The 18,823-nt window shown below is 34.0% G+C and overlaps 1 protein-coding gene across 7 annotated transcripts; it reads right to left on the bottom strand.

Annotated features, from left to right (window-relative positions):
- Window positions 1–1,401: 1,401 nt before the first annotated feature.
- On the bottom strand, window positions 1,402–8,794 carry LOC117909236 (phenylalanine--tRNA ligase, chloroplastic/mitochondrial-like). 7 transcript variants are annotated; one of them, XM_034823186.1, is made up of 5 exons: window positions 8,181–8,794; window positions 6,730–6,920; window positions 2,956–3,161; window positions 2,753–2,870; window positions 1,402–2,212 (listed from the first exon to the last, which is right to left on the bottom strand). In XM_034823186.1, exons 1-3 carry the CDS (start codon window positions 8,404–8,406, stop codon window positions 3,078–3,080), a joined length of 501 nt encoding a protein of 166 aa, XP_034679077.1. In that variant the 5' UTR covers window positions 8,407–8,794; the 3' UTR covers window positions 1,402–2,212; window positions 2,753–2,870; window positions 2,956–3,077. The 7 variants fall into 7 exon arrangements, 4 of the variants coding, with proteins under 4 accessions (XP_034679077.1, XP_034679079.1, XP_034679076.1 ...); XR_004650320.1 differs by adding an exon at window positions 4,677–4,935 and having other exon boundaries at window positions 1,610–2,870; XR_004650319.1 differs by having other exon boundaries at window positions 1,610–2,870; window positions 4,677–6,920.
- Window positions 8,795–18,823: the final 10,029 nt, after the last annotated feature.

Below are 18,823 nucleotides of genomic sequence, written 5' to 3'. Positions count from 1 at the left end.
TGCAAATAATAGCTCCCTGAACAGGTCTATTGGTCACAGTCCTTTTGAGATTGTGACTGAATCGCTTCCTAGAAAGCCTATGGATTTGGTTCCTTTACCAATGGATGCATGACCTATCATTGAAGCTGATGCTTTTAGTGAGCATATAGATGACATACAACATCATGTTTTTTGATAGGAAACCACACATGAATATATTGATAAGATAAAATAGTACATAAGGAGGATGAGAAATCCTCCCGCCAGAATTAAAACTAAACAACACAATAAAATAACATGACACTACACCGTCTCATTGGACCTACATACTGCTAGCCAATCTAGTTGTAAAACGTTAAGGGGAATGCCCTTAAACCCCGTTGAGCAAAAAGCCCACATACAACATCATGTTCAATGAAAATTGTTTTCATCAATGAAATTATAAGTCATATGAATACATGTTTTTCCAGCTTGCCTATCAAATAAATAAATAAGTCATACGATGATGTGAAAATAAAATTTGCTCAACTGATTGAAGGTGATATGGTTATTGTGTGAATAAGGCCTGAACAATATCCTAGAGGTGCCTATAAGAAACGCCACTCAAAGAATGTTGGTCCCTATAAAATTCTCAGGAAAACAAGTCCCAACGCTTATGTACTTGACTTGCCAGAAAATATGAGCATTAATAAGATCTCTAATATTAAAGACCGCACCCTTTATCCTAATCCTAAAGCGGCTACATCAATTAATGGTCCAAATGGTCATCTTCTACCAGCCCCTTGATTGAAAGAGAAGATTGAAAAGTTGTTGGTCACTAAATTGTTTCAACCAGAAGAGGAGGTTATCAAAAGTATCTTGTGGAATGGAGAGAAAGGCCACTTTGAGATTGTATGTGGATCACAAGCAATGAATTTCAGCAGTTGAATTGTGATCTTTATGAGAAACTCCATGCCTTTAACTTGTCAAGGTTGAGTTTTCCGAAGGGAGGGGGGTGGGTATTGGAGTGTTCTTATTTCCAAAGTCATTAATGCTTTATATTTCCAAGTGCCTTTTAATTTTTATTTATCAGTTCAAGTTTCTGATTTCTCAGCTTAATTATTACTGTGATTGGTTCCAAAGAGTGTTAGGGGTCTTAAGAGTCTTAGGGGTCTTAGGGTTGTAGTTTCCAAAGCTGATCACTCTATCTTCTACAAGGATCAATGAATGAAAACACAAAACCTTCCAGCTTTCAATGTTTTCATTTTTGTGTGATGAAAACGAAACCTATATGTGAAGCCTAAGGTTTTTGGAAGTAATTCCTAGACTCCCATCATTTTTTTTGGTACTTTTCTGTTCTGCATCAGTTAGGGCATGAAGCACAATGCATCAAATATGTAAGAGCAACTAAAGTGTACACATCATTCACTACAAGGAAAAGGGAAAGGAAAACATTCAATCCATAAAAGTGTTGCCAGCATTCCATCTGCTGGCAAATAGTCATTGTCATGTTGCCATCTGACATGGACATGAGTTCTGGAAAAAGATACTACTCAAAGCAAGAATTTTTTAATTAGTGTGTGGAACATCAGTGTTTGTGTATGCCCACTAGCTTGTGTGTATATATGTTTATGAATTTCTCCTTCAATAGTGACACTAAAAAATGCTGCCATAAAATAAAATACAAAAATGTCTTGAAGTCATAAATATACATTGAAGAAAGCAATGCCTTCATAATAGGTCCTGTAAGTCCAAAATAAAAGGACATAATGCATCTTCTTTTTCACATTTGGCAACGACAAAGAGCCCCACACCCCCTCCCCACAACAGAGGGGTAAGAAGAACAAAGAAACTAAAAGAGAAAAAAAGGGAGACAACTAATTTTGTTTCTACTTTTATATTATTTTATCATCAACATTACTGTTATTATAAGCATTGGAATATCATCAGTCTATGAATCTTAGTGTCTTTAAAAACAGATGAAAGCCACACATGCCAGCAATGGAATAAACTGAAGTTCACATTTTTTAAATGATTTTTACCCTTCCTTGCAAAAGGTAAAAACAGAAAAATGAAATGGAGCCTGTTTCTACTAAAATTAGTTCAAAAACAAAGTTTTAAAGAAATTCGAAATATATAGTGCTAAAATGCAACCACCAGCCAGATCAAAAGCATACCTGAAAATATATCTCAAGTTCAAATGATGGGTTGGTGAAAGGGAAATATGTATCAATCCAGCGCATTTCCACATTACCTGCAAATTTCAACAGATTTAGCCCACACAGATTCTATACAGTATATGGTAAACCCCAAGATGAAAACTACCTTTCTGATAGATTTCAGAAATTTCAAGAATAATAGCACTCTTAAATGTTTCCTTACGTAATTTATCAATGATTCTTAACAAGTACCTTGAGAATCACAAATAATTCCCTATATTATTCTGGACTATCTTGATTTGACTTCTAAATGACCAACCTGTACCGCTTTTGCATAACATGAATTGCTTTCCCACTTTTGAGTTGCTTCTTTAGCACCTCTTTTCAATACACATATTACTTACTGATCAAAAAAAAAAAAAAAAAATGAATTGCTTTCCTCACTTAAATTTATTATTTTATTATTTTATTATTTTATTATTTCATTATTTTTCCCCCCTTTTACTTGCAGTATTTCCCAGATTTTGAATTATTCGACCTGATAAATGATTCCTTAACTCATATTTCTCACTGCAGCATCAACTGATAGCATTAAGTTTGCATCTGATTAAGACAATCTCCTGATCTAAGTTTACCAAACAAGTGCTGCACCAAACCCTCAAGACATTTCTTTAAATCCTCAGCCGCATAAGACGTGCCATCCATTCCAGATGTCTCCCAATCACCTGGAAAGAAGACACGAACACCTTCCATCTGCATGATAAGTTATTGAACTGAAGAAAACATTAAGAAACTTGTTAATAGAAAACAATCATTGATAAAATCAGAGATAAGAAACCTGATGAAAAACAGGGTAGTGAGTTGAATCAATGGAATCTCTAGGATAAACATCTCCAGTCACAAGGAAATGAGTGTGTCCCCTCCTCAATAGCTCTGCTTGATGAGCACTAGTGTGGCACCTCAAGACAGTTTGAGAGTCAATGTAGTATGTATCATTGTAACTTCTACTGACGTGACAGGAGGAACCAAGACATCATCAAAATTCTGCAAGAAGTTGACTTTCTAGCATAAGAATTCATAGAAATATGGATAAGAATCTTGGAAGCAGACATTGACCAAAACTTCCATGCCTTATAAATAGGATCTATCTGGAGGATTTAGTAGGCTGTTTTGTTGAAACTTAAATATCCAATCTTAATAAGGGAGAAACGGTGATGGCCAAGAGAATCGATTAAAAATAGAAGCACAACCATGAAGAACATTAACAAACAAGCTTTAAATCCAATAACTATTAGTTATTAGTTTGAATATGCTTGTGTAAAGAGAAAGAGGAAACCAATGACCATTTTATAGAGTGGCCATATGTCTAGTTAGGAGAACGGTTTTTTGTCTTCTTTGCCTAGTTTCTTGGGCAATCTGTTTGTATACTTCATGTGTACTGTTTTCGCCACTTCTAGGCGCTTCTAATACAAGCTCTTATTTACCTATCAAAAAAAGAATTAGTTTGAGTGTTAGCATGGTAATAACCATTGAAGCCATAAACTTTAAGCCATTGAAAGTCAACATAAGCAAGCGAATGGCTGTGTTGACTGACCTGGTATTATATGCATTAAGAGCAAGAGTTAATGCAGGGCATTCTATTCTGGATAAGCCTGAAGACTCGTGACACAAACTTTCAATTTTGAATGTTTATTTTGAAAAATAGATAAAATAATTAAAATTAGTTAATAATTTTGGAGATATAGATACAGAAATGCATAACCGAACTCCAAATTCCAGACCAAAATGCAGCTCATTATCCAGTCATGCCATCACAAAACACCTCAAAGCTTCATGGCTTATGGAAAGACTCTTTGATGCACACATCACAACCTGGATTCAGATTAGACCTCAACACACTACTGCAAAATCTCTAGTCAGATTTGTGATCTCAAGTCAAGCCAAAGTTGATGCTAATTTGTTTTCCTCCTACTTTGCCAAAGAATCGACCTCCAAAGAGGTACGGAGCAAAAATACCTACCATGCCATATTCTAGATATCTCAGCAAAGAGAAAATAAAGAACCCTAAAAAAAAAAGAACCATAAAATAATGAACCTCTCCAAGAAGTTTTGGAAATCCATAAACTTCATTGGTTCATTAGGTAATATGATGCAACATATCTCACTGGACCCAGGCCTTTAAATTGTAAAAAGTCTATGAATCATATGTTGCTCAGCTCTCTTTCCAATAATATGCAATTAGTGAACCACTCATATATTTTTGGCCTTTGGCTAATGTAATTATATTTTCTCATCAAGAAATACGTGTGGTTCTTTCTCCCCTATTAAGTAAGTTCCCCCGTTCAACAATTCCGAACCAGTAAGCTTCAGAATGTGTAAGTCATAGTGTCATACAAATAAATTAATTATCTTTCTTTCTCCTAATATCTAGCTTCACATTTCATTCAGCAATAATTCCGATTTATTAAAACTAGCAAATTTATTTTATCAAACACTTTACACTTTAACTATCCCCACAAACTAAAATCCATCAAAATAGGCATGTTCCAATGAGCCTACCTCTTGAGACCATAGCACAGGCTAAGTACTGTTACATGTAGTTGTGCTTAGAAGAAGTTATCTAGAATAGCAGTAGATCCTTCTAGTAGTTCATTGAGAGTTTGGGAGGTAGGGGCACTTTCTTGCTGCTTTTCTTCATTGTTGTTTCTTTCAATTTTGATGCCTAGAGTAACTTGTTGACTACAAGTGCACTTGGATTATATCCTCCTTTGTGTCCTTTTATAAATAGTATCTACTCATGACTGGTCAAAAGCAATAGCTGATAACATACATTTGCACCATATAAAGTCCAAGTTCCTAAAGTTTCAGTCAAAATAGGGAAAATTAAAGAGTTTTTCTTTCTCATAATATTAGGGAAATTACAGTTATGACATGTGAACACATGTGAAAACTAAGTCCCACAAATGAAATTACAATGCATAAATTATAATGATGGAACTGTGTAATTCAGTCACTATTCCCATAACATAAAACAATGGTTAAAATGTAGAGCAGTTGTAGCTGAGAGCCATTAAGTTTGCTTGATTCAAGCACATGATTACAAAGTTGTGAGTTTATAAGCTACCACTACTGCATAAAAGTTTGAGTGAAATATGCACTTGCTTTGTAATAATTTTCAGTTCCATTAAGCATTTGCAATGGACTTCTAATATTTTATCAATCATCTATTTTATGACATTGTTATATTTCATGATAAGACATGCAGATCATGCTTTATAATTATGCTTGTAAGTACAAGACAAACATGGGGTTTATAACAATGACAATTTCTCATGCCTAAGAAGAAAATTTCATATTTTGGGTTCTTTATAAATCTAATGGCGGGTTAGAATAATTTGATAAATGCTATTTAGATTACTGAATATTATTTGAAGTGAAAAGTGTTCAATTAGTAGAAATTGCACTAGTCATGAGCCTGAAGATTATATTGAAGAACACAAAAGGGGGCACAACCCAAGTACGCTCAGAGAATACAAGCTGCAGCTGAACACCTATAAGAGAGAAGAGCAGCAAATACTAAAATAGATAGCAAACAGCCCCATGCTTTAGATCCCACCTAAGCTCTCCATGAAATCCAAGAATTTTCTACTCCTATTCAAACTATTTCCAAAAGCTTTTATTTTTTAAAATTTTTCCAATTACAAACTTATATTATTCTAATTAATTATTATCATTACGACAATTGTGTTTAACAAAAATTCATAAATATTATTTTTCTCCTGCAATACTATTAGAGAATTTTTACAATCTCCATCAATGCTAATTACCAAAATAATGATAATAGTAGGTGTTGTAAAATTTTTTTTTGCTTGCCTACAATAAAGAAAAAAATTAAATAAATCAATATAAAAGGACTGAAATAACCTGTAAGTGATTGAGAATGCTATTAATTTTATTTTCCTAAGAGACAACATGTCCCTTTGAATCCTAGGTTGCCTAATGTCCCTCTCAAAACATAAATTAACTTTCAATTTTTTTTTTAAACAAAACAACTTTCCTGAATTTTTTCTCACTTGTATCATGATAGAGAAATATACACCTATATGATACATATCTGCAAGACTATCCTTGAATTTTTTGTACAAAAGCTAGGTCAAACAAACCTTTTCCTTAATAGACCACTATAAGTCCATGCCTTTATTTTACCAAAGGAATTTCAAATTTGGAGTATGTCCAGAATACTGCATTTAAGAGTTGAATAAACACTGGAGAGAACTGATAAACCTGGTAAACTGAATGCCTGTTCTGGACTTTTTTTTTATATGTAAGTTTGGATGGAAGTTTGGATACTAGGTTCCCTACTTAGAACATCGTCGATGGAATAATGGGCAACATATGCAAATACCACTTTCATGGATTCTTAAATGTTAAAACACCTAGGACAGGACACTAACCAACAGGAAATGAGCAGCAAAATAAATATAAACAGCAACAAAATGTCAAGCACCAGTCATAGCAAGATAATACAAGTTCCAAATAGTGCAATGTATAGCTCAAAACAGTGAAAAAAAAACATGCATACAATTTCTATTTTATTTCTTAATGGTCAAACCTCTTTTGTGGAGACTATTGGGCAAAGGTCGTCAAACTTATCAAATTTGTTTGAGTAATTGGCATCAAAATAATCATATATTGCATTCTTCAGAATTCCAATTGGGTGTTGATCCCTCCTGTGAAGCTGCATTCCAAGTTTCAAAAAAATTGCATCCAGGACATTGTTTGTAGGATCATCCCTCACCACATCTACAAACCCCACAACCAAATATATCAAGCCAACCAAAAGAACTTGAAAAAGGTTCAGTACATGAATTCTAATTTTACCAAATATTCAGAATAGAATAACTCAAAAAATTTTAAAAATACAAAGACTCCAAGTTGCATTTCACGACCTGACGAAGTATCATCTGAGATATAGCTTAGTGAGTATAGTTTATTTTTTATGGCTCTGCAAGCCAAGTTTATCAAGGCAATCAGCAAAATCCAAAAACTCGAGTACATTAATTCCAATCACATAGACTTCCAGATCTTCGAATTGAAAAAATTAAAAAAAAAAATTGAAATTGACCCTGAGTTTTAGAAACAAAATCCACCATTCAACTACATTAAACCAATCCAAAGCAATAAAAAACAACCCATTAGATGAATTTTGACGTCAACCAATATGCAAATAAGCATAAAAATTATAAATATAAAGGAAATCAGAGTTGTAAGTGCATTCTTACTTTCAAAACATTTGCATATCTTCCCTACAAAACCCACATTCACATATATCAAACCAATTGAAAAAATGCCATAAACCCAGTACAGAATCCTCATTTCACCAAATACCCAAAACAAATACACCATTAAAAAAATAAAAAATAAAAAGGGAGAAAATTTAACCTTTATCAGAGGGCTAAATTGCAAGCCTAGTTATATAAATGAACCAAACACCTCCAACAGTACAACAAATAGAACAGAAAGTAACCCGCTAAGCTTGTAAAACGCAAAATAAGTTCTTGAATTCCAATTTCAAAAAAAAAAAAATTAGAATCCATATAACCAAAAGAAACCCAAAAACTAAAAAATAAATAAATAAAAGAAAAAAGAAAAGGGAAACCATTCCTGAATTCTACTATCGCCAAACAGAACGAGGAGTATAACAGGAAAAAAAAAAAAAAGGAAAGAGAGAAAGAAGTGAAAGTTGAAACATGCATTCTTAATTTCACAGAAATGACGTCTCTAACTATGTAAGTCTCAAAAGAGAGAAGGAAGTCTGATAACGACAATTGCAAATTGAATGACACAAGTTAGGCATAAGAATACCCAGAAAAACGCAAATTGGATGCTTGAATTCGAACCTAGAGGGTAAAAAAAAAGGCACAATAGAAAAGAAATAAGATTGTGAAATTGCAAACAAACGACACGACTTGAGTGCAAATGTCTGCAAAAACGCAAATTGGGCACACGAAATTCAAGCTAAAGATCCTTTTTAAACGCAATCTTGGGATGTGGGTATGTTACCATCTCTGCTAATCTTGACTCCACCAAGCTCCAGAACCGAGACCACCGGTTGCCTCCACTTGTGAGCAGCAGAAGAGGAGAAAGGAATGGAAAAGGAGAAGCCAATGATGGCATTTCTGTGGAGTAAAATGGAGGGTTTGGAGAAGAGAGTGGCTTGGGCAAGTGAAATGGGCACAGCCATGAAGTGGTGGTGGCGAGCAGTGGCCCCTCTGAAGTAAGTAACCATCTCTGCTTCTTCTATTTTCTCCCCCAAACCTCTACTGAGATGTGTCCAAAATATAACCAGTAATTTTGAATATTAGGCCACATTAGGGCAATTTGAAATAAGGTTGTTTCATTAAAAGGAATGAATCATCTCTGATTTGTAAATCTAACCCTCCACCTTTTTTAATCCTCAAAAAAGGAGAAATGATTTTCTTGTCTAAGACCTCTAATTGCTTTAACCCAAGATTTGGCTCTATCATTCACCAGAATTGCGAAATTTTTTGAAGAGAAACAAGTGCGGAGGTTGATGGTTGGCGTGTTAGATTTTCTGCTTGCTGTGTTGGAGTTGGGCTTTCATGGAGGAGGATTGTTGGTAGCGTGGTGGCTGGCATGAAGATGTGTGTGGAAGCTGGAAGGTGATCCTGCCCATATGTCAGTGAGTAGGGGCTTTTGTTTGAGATGAAGGTTGTGGGCCCCTGAGAATGATCAGGGTCGTCCATTGGGTTGTTGGTTTGATGGTTTTTAATGGGCTGGCCCACATGGATAAATAAAGGGCACTTGTGTTTTGATGGTCCGAAATGGAAAATATATGGTTTCGAAACCAACTTTATGAAATATGAGAGTTACATTTTAATATGGAAAGTAATATTGATTTCATGCACTTAGAACTGGCTCCATTTTTTGTGTCAAGATTACCCTTCTGGATCTCCATTACCAATCTAACAAAATAGGTAGAAATGTTAAGAATTTGGGTTTAGCTATAGTGATGGCAGCGATGATGGACTGAGCTACGACGACAATGACTTTGGCACCTCCAGATTTTTCTTTTCCTTCAACTGCTACGGCTATTGTTAAGATGGAGGTGGATCAACGGCGAATAGATGTTGAAGGATTGGAATTTGGTGTGGTGAAGACGAAGATGATTTTAAAGTTGGAAGTCGTCGGAATTGGAGATGTGAAGAAGCCACAACAGTGATGGTGGGTTCTTGTCACGATTAAGGGGAAGTTGGTGGTGATTAATGGCAACAATGGTCCACGCTCATCTTGTGCTGCGATCGCATGGCGGCTCTGCTTCAACTCTCTCTTTTTTCAGTGAAAAAACCCTGAAAATGAAGAAGATGACGAATGAATAGGAGAAATTGAAAAGATGAGCCAAGAAACCTCTTCAAATTTTGATCGGTGTTGACATGGAGGCTTGGATGCTACTGTGGAAGAAAAATCCAGAGGTGCCAAGGTCGTCGCAGCTCCACATCAATCCATCGTCGCTGCCACCACTGTAACCTTTTTTTTTATCAATAATGGAGACCCAAAGGGCAATCTTAGCACAAAAAATGGAGTCAGCTCAGAGAGCATGAAAACAATATTACTTTCCATATGAAAATCTAGTTTTCATATTTCATAAAATTGGATTCCGAAAACCATATATTTTCCAAATAGCCCCATCAAAACACAAGTTTCCCATAAATAAATACCATCTTATCAAACAAGGCATGTAAACATAAGGTTCTTTTAAATTTGAATTATGGATATAAATTCATTAAACATTGGTCCAATCCATGCAAAGATTACTTTCTTTAGAAATCAAAATATCCATAGAAAAATATTAAATAATGTGCGTTTAATACCACTCTCTTAACATTCAATAAAATTATTATTTACAAAAACTAATGCAATCATATAAGCAAGTTCTAAAATTGATTTTCCAATTCTGTAATTATTTCTTATTTTTTAATCCTATGTTTATTTTTTGAAAAATTTGAGAAAAATAAACTAAAAAGGAAAAAATAGAAGAAAAGAAAAGAAAAAAAAATATTAAAGTTAACAAATCATTTTTACTTGTTTTTTCAAACTTATTTCACTATTTTTTTTTCTTTTCCATATAAAAAAATAAATAATTTTAAAATATATAAAATTTAACTAATTTTAATTATATGTATAAAATCATTTTTTTTTCTTTATTTCTCCTTTTTGAGTAGTTTCCTAGAACAAAAAATAGTTTAAAAATTTATTATTGTGTATGGTTCTTGGTAGGAGTGCAACTTTGGCAGATTGGTCGAATCCAATCCAATATTTGATTGTGTTTGGACAATTATTTTTAATATTCAAGTTAAACTTTTTCAACTCGAATTCAATTTGAGCTAGATTGAAACCAAAGTTTAAATTAGGGATAGAAACACTTCTTCGGATCACTACTGAACAAACTTTTAATGTTTTTTATAATATATGTTATCTCATATAATAATATTTATTCTTTCTAAATTTTTATAAAAAAAATAAATTATATTATATCATATATTTTTTCATTTTTTTAAAGATATATAACTTTGTTTTTTTTTTTTTTTTGTTATTTTAAAATCTTGTCCTACTTACCATTTAAAATTTGATATAGGTATATATATATATAATATTTTTTATTGAAAAAACATTCTACATGTATTTTGAATTATACAATTAAGAGCTAACCCAAGTTTAACCCCATCAACCTGAGCTCAAAGAAATGAAGTTGGTTGAGCTTGAATTGAATACCTTTGTTTAAAGGTTGGACAAAAATTAAATTAATTATTTATTAATCCCTATTAAATTATTCCGATTAGCAATGAACCCACCAATTTGTCCAAGTTGTAATATTAACCCACCAATTTGTCCAAGACCCTAGTTAGAAAGTTTAGAGGTTGGGTTGAACTTAAATTAATTATTTATTAATCCTATTAGATTATTTGGATTAGGTATGAACCCAACAATTTGTCCAAGTTGTCCTGTTAACCCACCAATTTGTCCAAATTGACCCTAGTTAGATATCTTAGATGTAATAAAATAAATTAAAAATTTTAAAATTTTAAAATTTAAAAATAGATTTAAAATTACTAAATTATTATTTTTATGTATTTATTTAAATATATTGTAATTATTTATACTTTTAAATGAAAATATTAAATAATTTTAAAATACATAGAATTTTAATTAATTTTAACTATAATTTTTTTTTTTTTCATTTTCTTGATCATGCAACCAACCGCACTTACCTTTTAATGACATCTTTGCACCAAAAAGGGGACAAAAAAAGGGCTTTAAAACAACTCCTGGGATGTGTTTGGAAGCCGCTTAATTTCAGCTTCAATTCTTCTTACTTCGTGTACTCATAGAGGGGGTCTAACAAACAAAGCTCAGTCTTTTTTTCTTATGCCTCTATTGCTTCAGCTAGTCCGATGAACTGCGATCAGGTAAAACCATTTTCTTGCACGGTTGCACCAGAAGTAAACTCCGTTGTGTTTCCGAGAAATTCAAAGAAAAGAAAAAAAAAATAATAAGGGAATTTCTATTTGGTTATTGGAAAACGAAGAATATACTAGACCCTCGCTCAATTAAGAAAAATTCTGTTTGGTTGGGGAGAAACTGAGGGAAAGAAATTTAAATTGTATACAACGACGCTCAATTAAAAAGTTCTGTTTGGTTGCCGAAAAAAAAAAATGCAAGAAAAGAAAAGGAAAACAAAAAAGTTGTTTGATCACGGAGGCACCGCCATTTTCTTTGCTTGTCCTATGCTTTCTGAGCAGCCAAACATAGGAGTGTTTATATTGTTTTGGTTTCTAGAAAGTGGGGACTGAATTGAACTAAGGCAGGTGGTTGGATTAGGCCCACTTAAGTGAATGTTCCCATTTTTGCGGTCCCTAACAATGAAAAATTGAAATTCTAAATTGTATTTATATTTTATTTGAGGATTTTTTTCCCTCATTTTCTCGGCAATCAAACGGAGTTCTTAGTCATTGACACCCTTCGTGTTTGAAGCCTTAGAAAATCAATGTCATATCAGGTCATTCTATGGAAGGATGATCTATCATCTTGATTGAAACCGAAGAAATTCAAGGATGGTTTATCTAATGAACCATGGAATTTCAATATATAACTGTAGAGTATCTACCATATCAAAATTTCTTTTTACATCTAATTTAAAGTTGTAACTCGATAAAAAGATGAAGACTGGGCCCATGACTGTTTGGTTGCTTGGAAAATTAAGGAAAAAAGAAGAATAAAATTTATGTTAAATATGAAAACCTATCTTCAATTAAGGAGAGTAGTGGTATCAGGATCAGTGAAGTGGAGATTTCTGTGCGTTAAAGGTCCCAAACAAGGAAAAAAAAACGTTTACAGCTCACTGGCATTCCATATAATAGACACAATGACGGGGGTACAACATTTTGGAAAAATAGGGGTGACTAGGGCTTGTGTTGGTTTGAGCAACTAGTTATCAACATTGTTTCATGAGATTTTAGCATTATTTTCTCTATATACGTGTATGGTAGTAGTTCATTTTTCATGAGATTGCCCAATTGTTATTACTTTAGTTTAATTAATATCTTTAAATTAATGAGCGCCTTTTTTAAAATAAACTTGAAGAAGAGGGTGTCAACATCTTTTGATGATGAAGGAGAGGTTGTGGTCTCCACGCTGCCTATTCTTCTAAAAATTCACCCTCCTTTACCACCACAAAGGATGTTCTATAGATGAACAAGTCTCATCCCTTTTTAATATTTTTCTTGAAGAAAACCACATACTTTTCTCACTTTGCAAGAACTTTAACCCCTCTCTTCCTCACCATACGTCCTTTGAATGATCTGTTTCCAAAATACTTTTCATTTAGAAACAAATCTCCAATACCACTTTCTCTGGAGAACTTTATCAAGGGAAAAAAGGCACCTTATGCCCAACACCCTTTTTACTTTTTCCCCTACAAACAATTGACCATTTTATTAAATGAATATTTTTTTCTAAAGCCCCTCATCTTGGTAATCCTACGAAGGGAAATTAACTTCTGATCAAATAAAATGGGTCAGAGCAACACAAGGAAGCATATTAAAGGAACTACATATTCATTACCCTTTCAAGATACAAAGTTTTGAGTACATAAAAGTTGACCTTAAGGAACCTAAAACTTGTATATACCTAAGAAAATGGCTACATGCTAGTAGTTTATCCAAAAAGAAGCAAAAAGAAAAAGGCGACAAGGGCTATATGCCTTGTTGACCATCTTTCAGAACTTGTACGTATCTAGTTTTACTAGGTCTTCATCAGAAAAATTTAGGAAACTACAAAGTGAGTATAACTCAGTTAATAATCATCTAATGCAGCTTTTAGGACGGTCAATCCCAAATAGAAAGAAAAGAGTTTCATCATGCATATAACACTCAATGTAGATAATATATAGCATAATAATTAAGTAGGCATACAACATTGGACAACATGATATATAATCAATCAAACACATGCATAATCCATGGCTACGATATCAGTCAAACTCTCGGCATATGCCAATATCATGCAATATAACTGCTACAATGCCTCTTCCTCCATCGACATATATCATATATGCGTCCACAAACGACATATATCTCATATACTACAGTGTTATATAGACATAGTGTCCCTATATCTCTCAACATGTTTCTCATACAAACTTCTCCAGTGCCCCTTCATTTCTTAGCACAAAGATTACTAGGTCAATCAGTTATAGTTTGCCCTTCCATCTCTACAACACTATATAGGTCCAGGGTATATTACAATTACATCCATAGTAATAATATAAAGTACCATAATGACAATACCAATGATTTTCAGTGAATCGTAAGTACTAGGTAAGCTCCTAAGAAAGATTGGAAGGGTTATAATGGTCTTGCTTAAAACCCAACCTCCTTAGACAAAGCTTCCCTAAACTATGCCCATCCATTTATGATCACCGAACCATCTTAACTATTTATATACACAGATATCAAAGATACAAGGAACGTATATCTATTATGAAGATAGCATTTGACCAACACATTTTCAAAGCATATCTCATGCTACTTTTTAAAAATAATGAATACATATATAACATTTGAAATATGAGATGTAATTTTAAAACTATATAAAATCATGCATTATAAGATCACTCACCTTTTAAATTGGAATTGTTACACTACATTTGTTACGACACCTCAAAGATCCAACCTTTGGAATAAAACCACCATAAGAGTCTTTCCATACTTTTCTACTTTCCTTTCTTGGTAGATGAACACCCTATTTATAGGAACCCAAAGCAAGTAAACATATAGGTGACTCGTCACTAGGTGTCAATCAAAAGGAAATGATTAGTGTCTCCTTTATTACACGGAGACAACATGTGACATGTCTTGATCCTTGCAACTACTTGGCAAGTGCAGCAGCTTGTTGTGTCACCATGCCATACTAGGTGTTAAGCGATGAAGGCGACTCAGTGTCCTTTAGGTTGCATGTATTTTGACATCTTGTGCTTGTTTGCATGCATTGCAACACCTTATGCTTGGTTATATGCTTTCACATTATACTTGGTTTCAAGCTTTCGACACCTCATACTTGTCTGCATGCCTTCAACATCTCCTACTTGGTTGCATGCTCTTTGACAACTGATATTTGGTTGCATGCTTTTGACACATCATACTTGGTTCCATGCTTCTTGACACCTCATACTTGGTTGCATGCTTTTGACACCTCATACTTTCCTACATGCTTTCGACACCTCTTACTTGGTAAGGAATAGACAAGAGGGTGATGCTCTTGCTTGCTTAGTAAGTGATTACTACTCAAAAAGTGCTATTTGATAGCTTTTAATTAATCCTTTTAAACACTTTTGAGTAGTAGTTAGTGCCTTTTAACCCAATTAGCATGTTAAGGCCCCTTGCAATCAATTCTAATCAAATTGTGTAAGTTTTGGTGTTTTTGTTAGTATTTTGATCACCAAAGCAATATGAGATTGAGGAGAGTTATTTGGAATCCTTGGCAAAGCAATGGAAAGCTCAGAAGCATGAAGAATCAAAGCTTTGAAGCCCTTTTCCATAAGCAAATCCGGAATGCAAGGGGAGAAGCAAAGAGGAGAAAAACAGAGTGAAGAAAACAGAGGACAGCAGCTGCAGTCTTCTTTCGCACTTTTGGAGCACTTCCCGAAGTCCATTTTCTACATGCTATATACCATTTCAAAGCTCAGGAAGTCAAGAATCCAATGCTTCAAACCGTGTACGATTTGGAGCTAAAATGAGGAAGTTATAGCTGTTGGAAGCCAATTGCTCCAAGCTGAAGGAAGGATTCAGAAAAGTGCTGCGAAATCACCCTTTTGTCGCGGAATGGTTTCCCAGCCTTTTTGCACAGTGCTATGGATTTCCCCTGAAGCTTCACGCCGCGATGGAAGCCAAACACCACAAGATGTAAGCCAGCTTCACAAAGGTGTTGAATCAGCCTTTTGCTGCAAAGAAATTTCGCAGCCCTTCTTATGCATCTGCAAAATCTCGCAGACCTCATTTTCACCTGCGAAACGGTCCTGAAGCTTCCCGATATTTGTGCACCGACTCTTTTAGATCTTTTCTTCTAATATTTTTGTGTCTAAATTTCCATTTGCTCCTTGTATTCAGCCACTCATGTAATTCCTTAGCTAGGAAGTATCCAAGGAAGGGTAAATTACCTTCCTATATAAACTCTCAGGGGGTGACTCTCGGATGAGGTTGTTCCAGGAGAGCCATCATAGATATATGTAAGCAACAAACAGAGCACTTGCTCTGTTTCTTCTATATATTCTTATTTTCTCTTTAGTTTTCTTTCTAGCCAACCAAACTCTGAGGATTTTTCCTCAGAGGATGAGAGGCTAGGCTCTTTGTCTCTTGGAGTGAGGAAAGCCGGGTAAGTTCCCTCATGCATAAATTGGAAGTTTTGTTGTTTTAGTTGTTAATGAAGAGAAAGTGTGACCCGTTAATGGTTTTTATCTTTTTAGTTAACTTAAAACGCCTTTAAATCACCTGGGCCAACACTTGGTAAGGCAAGTGATCTCCATCCATGGAGATTCACTAGTTTACCCCTTGCGAGCCTCTGGTAGGTGACTTGAAGGTAGGATTTTCTAGAATAGCCAACACTTGGTAAGCTTTTGGACTCTTAGGAGACATCCATTAGTTACCTCTTGCGAGCTTTTGACGGGTAATCCAAGGTTAAAGATCACCTTGAATGGCAAATGCTAAGTGAGAGGTATGAGCCATTGCAAGGTGCATCAGTGAGAGGGATTTAGTGTTTGAACCCATTAATGGGAAGCATCTGTACAACACCGGTTGGAGAAGGAACTATATGTTAATTCTCTAATGCGAGGAAAATAAACAAGTGACCGGAACTCTCCTTTTTGCATGAGGAATCTGAGCCTAGTGATCTGAAACTCCAAGAAACACTTTTCTTTATAAGTAAAATCAGTTACTACTTTTGGTTAGCTTAAAACCAAACCTTTTTCATTCAAACGTCTTTATGTTTTCTTTTAAAGCTAACCTTGAAATGAAAAGGCACCAATTCAGCTTTGAATTAATATCATTTGTGAAGTGAAAACTCATCCCAGTGAACAATCCTAGAGCCACTATGCTATAGTAGCTTTGTCTTTGCTACCCTAGTATATGGTGTAATAGGTTATAAATTTTGTTGATTAATCCCTCAATCAAGGAGCACCAGCTGGACACGAATCAGCTGAGACACCAATTAGGCATGAATCAGTAAGAAGGTAATTAAAATGAAACTTCAAGAGTATTATTATTAAAACTAGGGTTGTTACAAATTATGCATGTTTTTGATTGATTATGCATCAGGTTGTCTGATGTTATATGTCTACTTGATTGTTATACTATATATTATCTATGTTGAGTGTTACATGCATGATGAAAATCCTTTCTATTTTGGATTGATCATGCATTATATGATCATTCATTGAGTTATACTCACTTTGTAGTTCCTAAATTTTTTTAGATGAGAATCTAGTAGAACCAGATATTGAGCAAGTAATGGAGGACAATCAACAAGGCATATAACCTTTGTTGTCGTTTTCTTTTTGGTTCTTTTTGGATAGACTATTGACATGTAGCCATATCCTTAGTTATATACAAGTTTTTGATCCTCTAAGGCTAGCTTTTATGTACTCAAATCTTTGTATCTTTGGAGGGTAATGAATATATAGTTTCTTTAATATGCTTCCTTGTGTTGCTTTGACACAGTATATCTGGTTATAAGTTAATTTCCTTTCGTAAGATGACATCTCCATCTCAATCTTTAGACTAGAAAGGACACATTGTCTTGCGTGGATGACGCCTGCAATGGGAGGTCATCACAGTATATCTCGACCATTTGTGAATGTCATTGCTCAATGTACTGGATATATTTTGTTTTGAGTGACCTTTATCATTTTCTCCCCATAAGCAACCAATTTTTTTTTTTATTTTTTTTACCTAAATTGATGATTTCATATCCACAAGCACCCACGACTATATCTGGATCCCAAAACTCTCCATTATGCCCCATACAAATCTAGAATAATATTCAAGAACTAAGAAACAAATGTAATAGTTTTGGTAGGAAGTCTGAATTTCGATGTAATGAATGAAGACCATTTTATTTCCCTTTTATCCTCTTCCATTACAAATCATTGACTTGAAGCTTTGTGAGAAAACAAGTCACAACCTTAAATTTCTAGTTTTGTACTAGTAGTGGTTTAATGGTTACCAAATGACCTCCCATGTGCCTACATGTTAATGGTGGGAGTTTAAGCCCATTTTTGTTTTTTCTATGAAGAATTCTAACATGATATACTTATGAATACCAAAACATTAGTTGGTTCATCTGGTTCATCAGTTAGGTCTAATTTTAAATTATCAGAATTAGTAGTGTTGAGAAATTGTGCAAACAATTCTATGCTTAATTTTTTAAGTTTTCAAGGTCGATTTGGTTGTTTTCTAGTCTTTTGGTCTGGAGAAGAAACTAGATTTCTTAGGAACACATGGATGATGAAAAAATGTTCCTTTAGTTACATATTTTTAGTTTTTTTATTATGAAATTTTCACTTTTTATATCTTCTTATACAAGTTGAGAATGAATTTTTGCTTTTTTTCATGCTTCAGAGAATGCTAAACACGTGATTTCAAATATGCAGATTGTTGAGAAGCTTCATTGGTATGTACAAGATGGCGACATGGTAAGAATTCATATTCTTTATTTTTGTATGCCTTTTTTTTTTTTTGCTTTCTTTTGATGTGGAGGATTTACTTTATGGCATGTTTGTGATTGCCCTGTTGGTTATGAGATGAGACTTGTATGTGACCTTGAAATATGAGGACTTGAATCATAGAAACCACTAAGTCTCTTAGTTACATTGTTTAGAATTTTTATTGTGTTCTAAAGGTCTTAGTGTTTAACATGAGGATGGTATTCTGGATTTTATGCAACTTAAATGGCTGATAATATGGGTTTTTTTGACCACATGAGCCAGGAGAGTTTAAACGAGTCATCTTTGGTGAAAATTTTCCTTGTTTTATTGTATTCATGCTACACAAATTATAATGTGCATCCAAAGTATAAAATAAGTATTTCAAATATATTATGAGTGATTTAACAGGAAACAGGAATGCTTAAAAAGA

Source organism: Vitis riparia, chromosome 19 (assembly GCF_004353265.1).
Source record: "Vitis riparia cultivar Riparia Gloire de Montpellier isolate 1030 chromosome 19, EGFV_Vit.rip_1.0, whole genome shotgun sequence".
NCBI lineage: Eukaryota > Viridiplantae > Streptophyta > Magnoliopsida > Vitales > Vitaceae > Vitis > Vitis riparia.
Note: the sequence above shows the minus strand (reverse complement) of the source record. Positions and strands in the feature narration are given on the sequence as shown.

Coding starts and splice junctions, on each gene's coding strand:
- LOC117909236 (XM_034823186.1), bottom strand. CDS start 8,406: ATGGTTACTTACTTCAGAGGGGCCACTGCTCGCCACCACCACTTCATG. Junction 6,921..8,180: donor AGTCAAGATTAGCAGAGATG/GTAACATACCCA, acceptor TGGGGTTTGTAG/ATGTGGTGAGGGATGATCCT. Junction 3,162..6,729: donor CAATAGTCTCCACAAAAGAG/GTTTGACCATTA, acceptor AACTTCTTGCAG/AATTTTGATGATGTCTTGGT.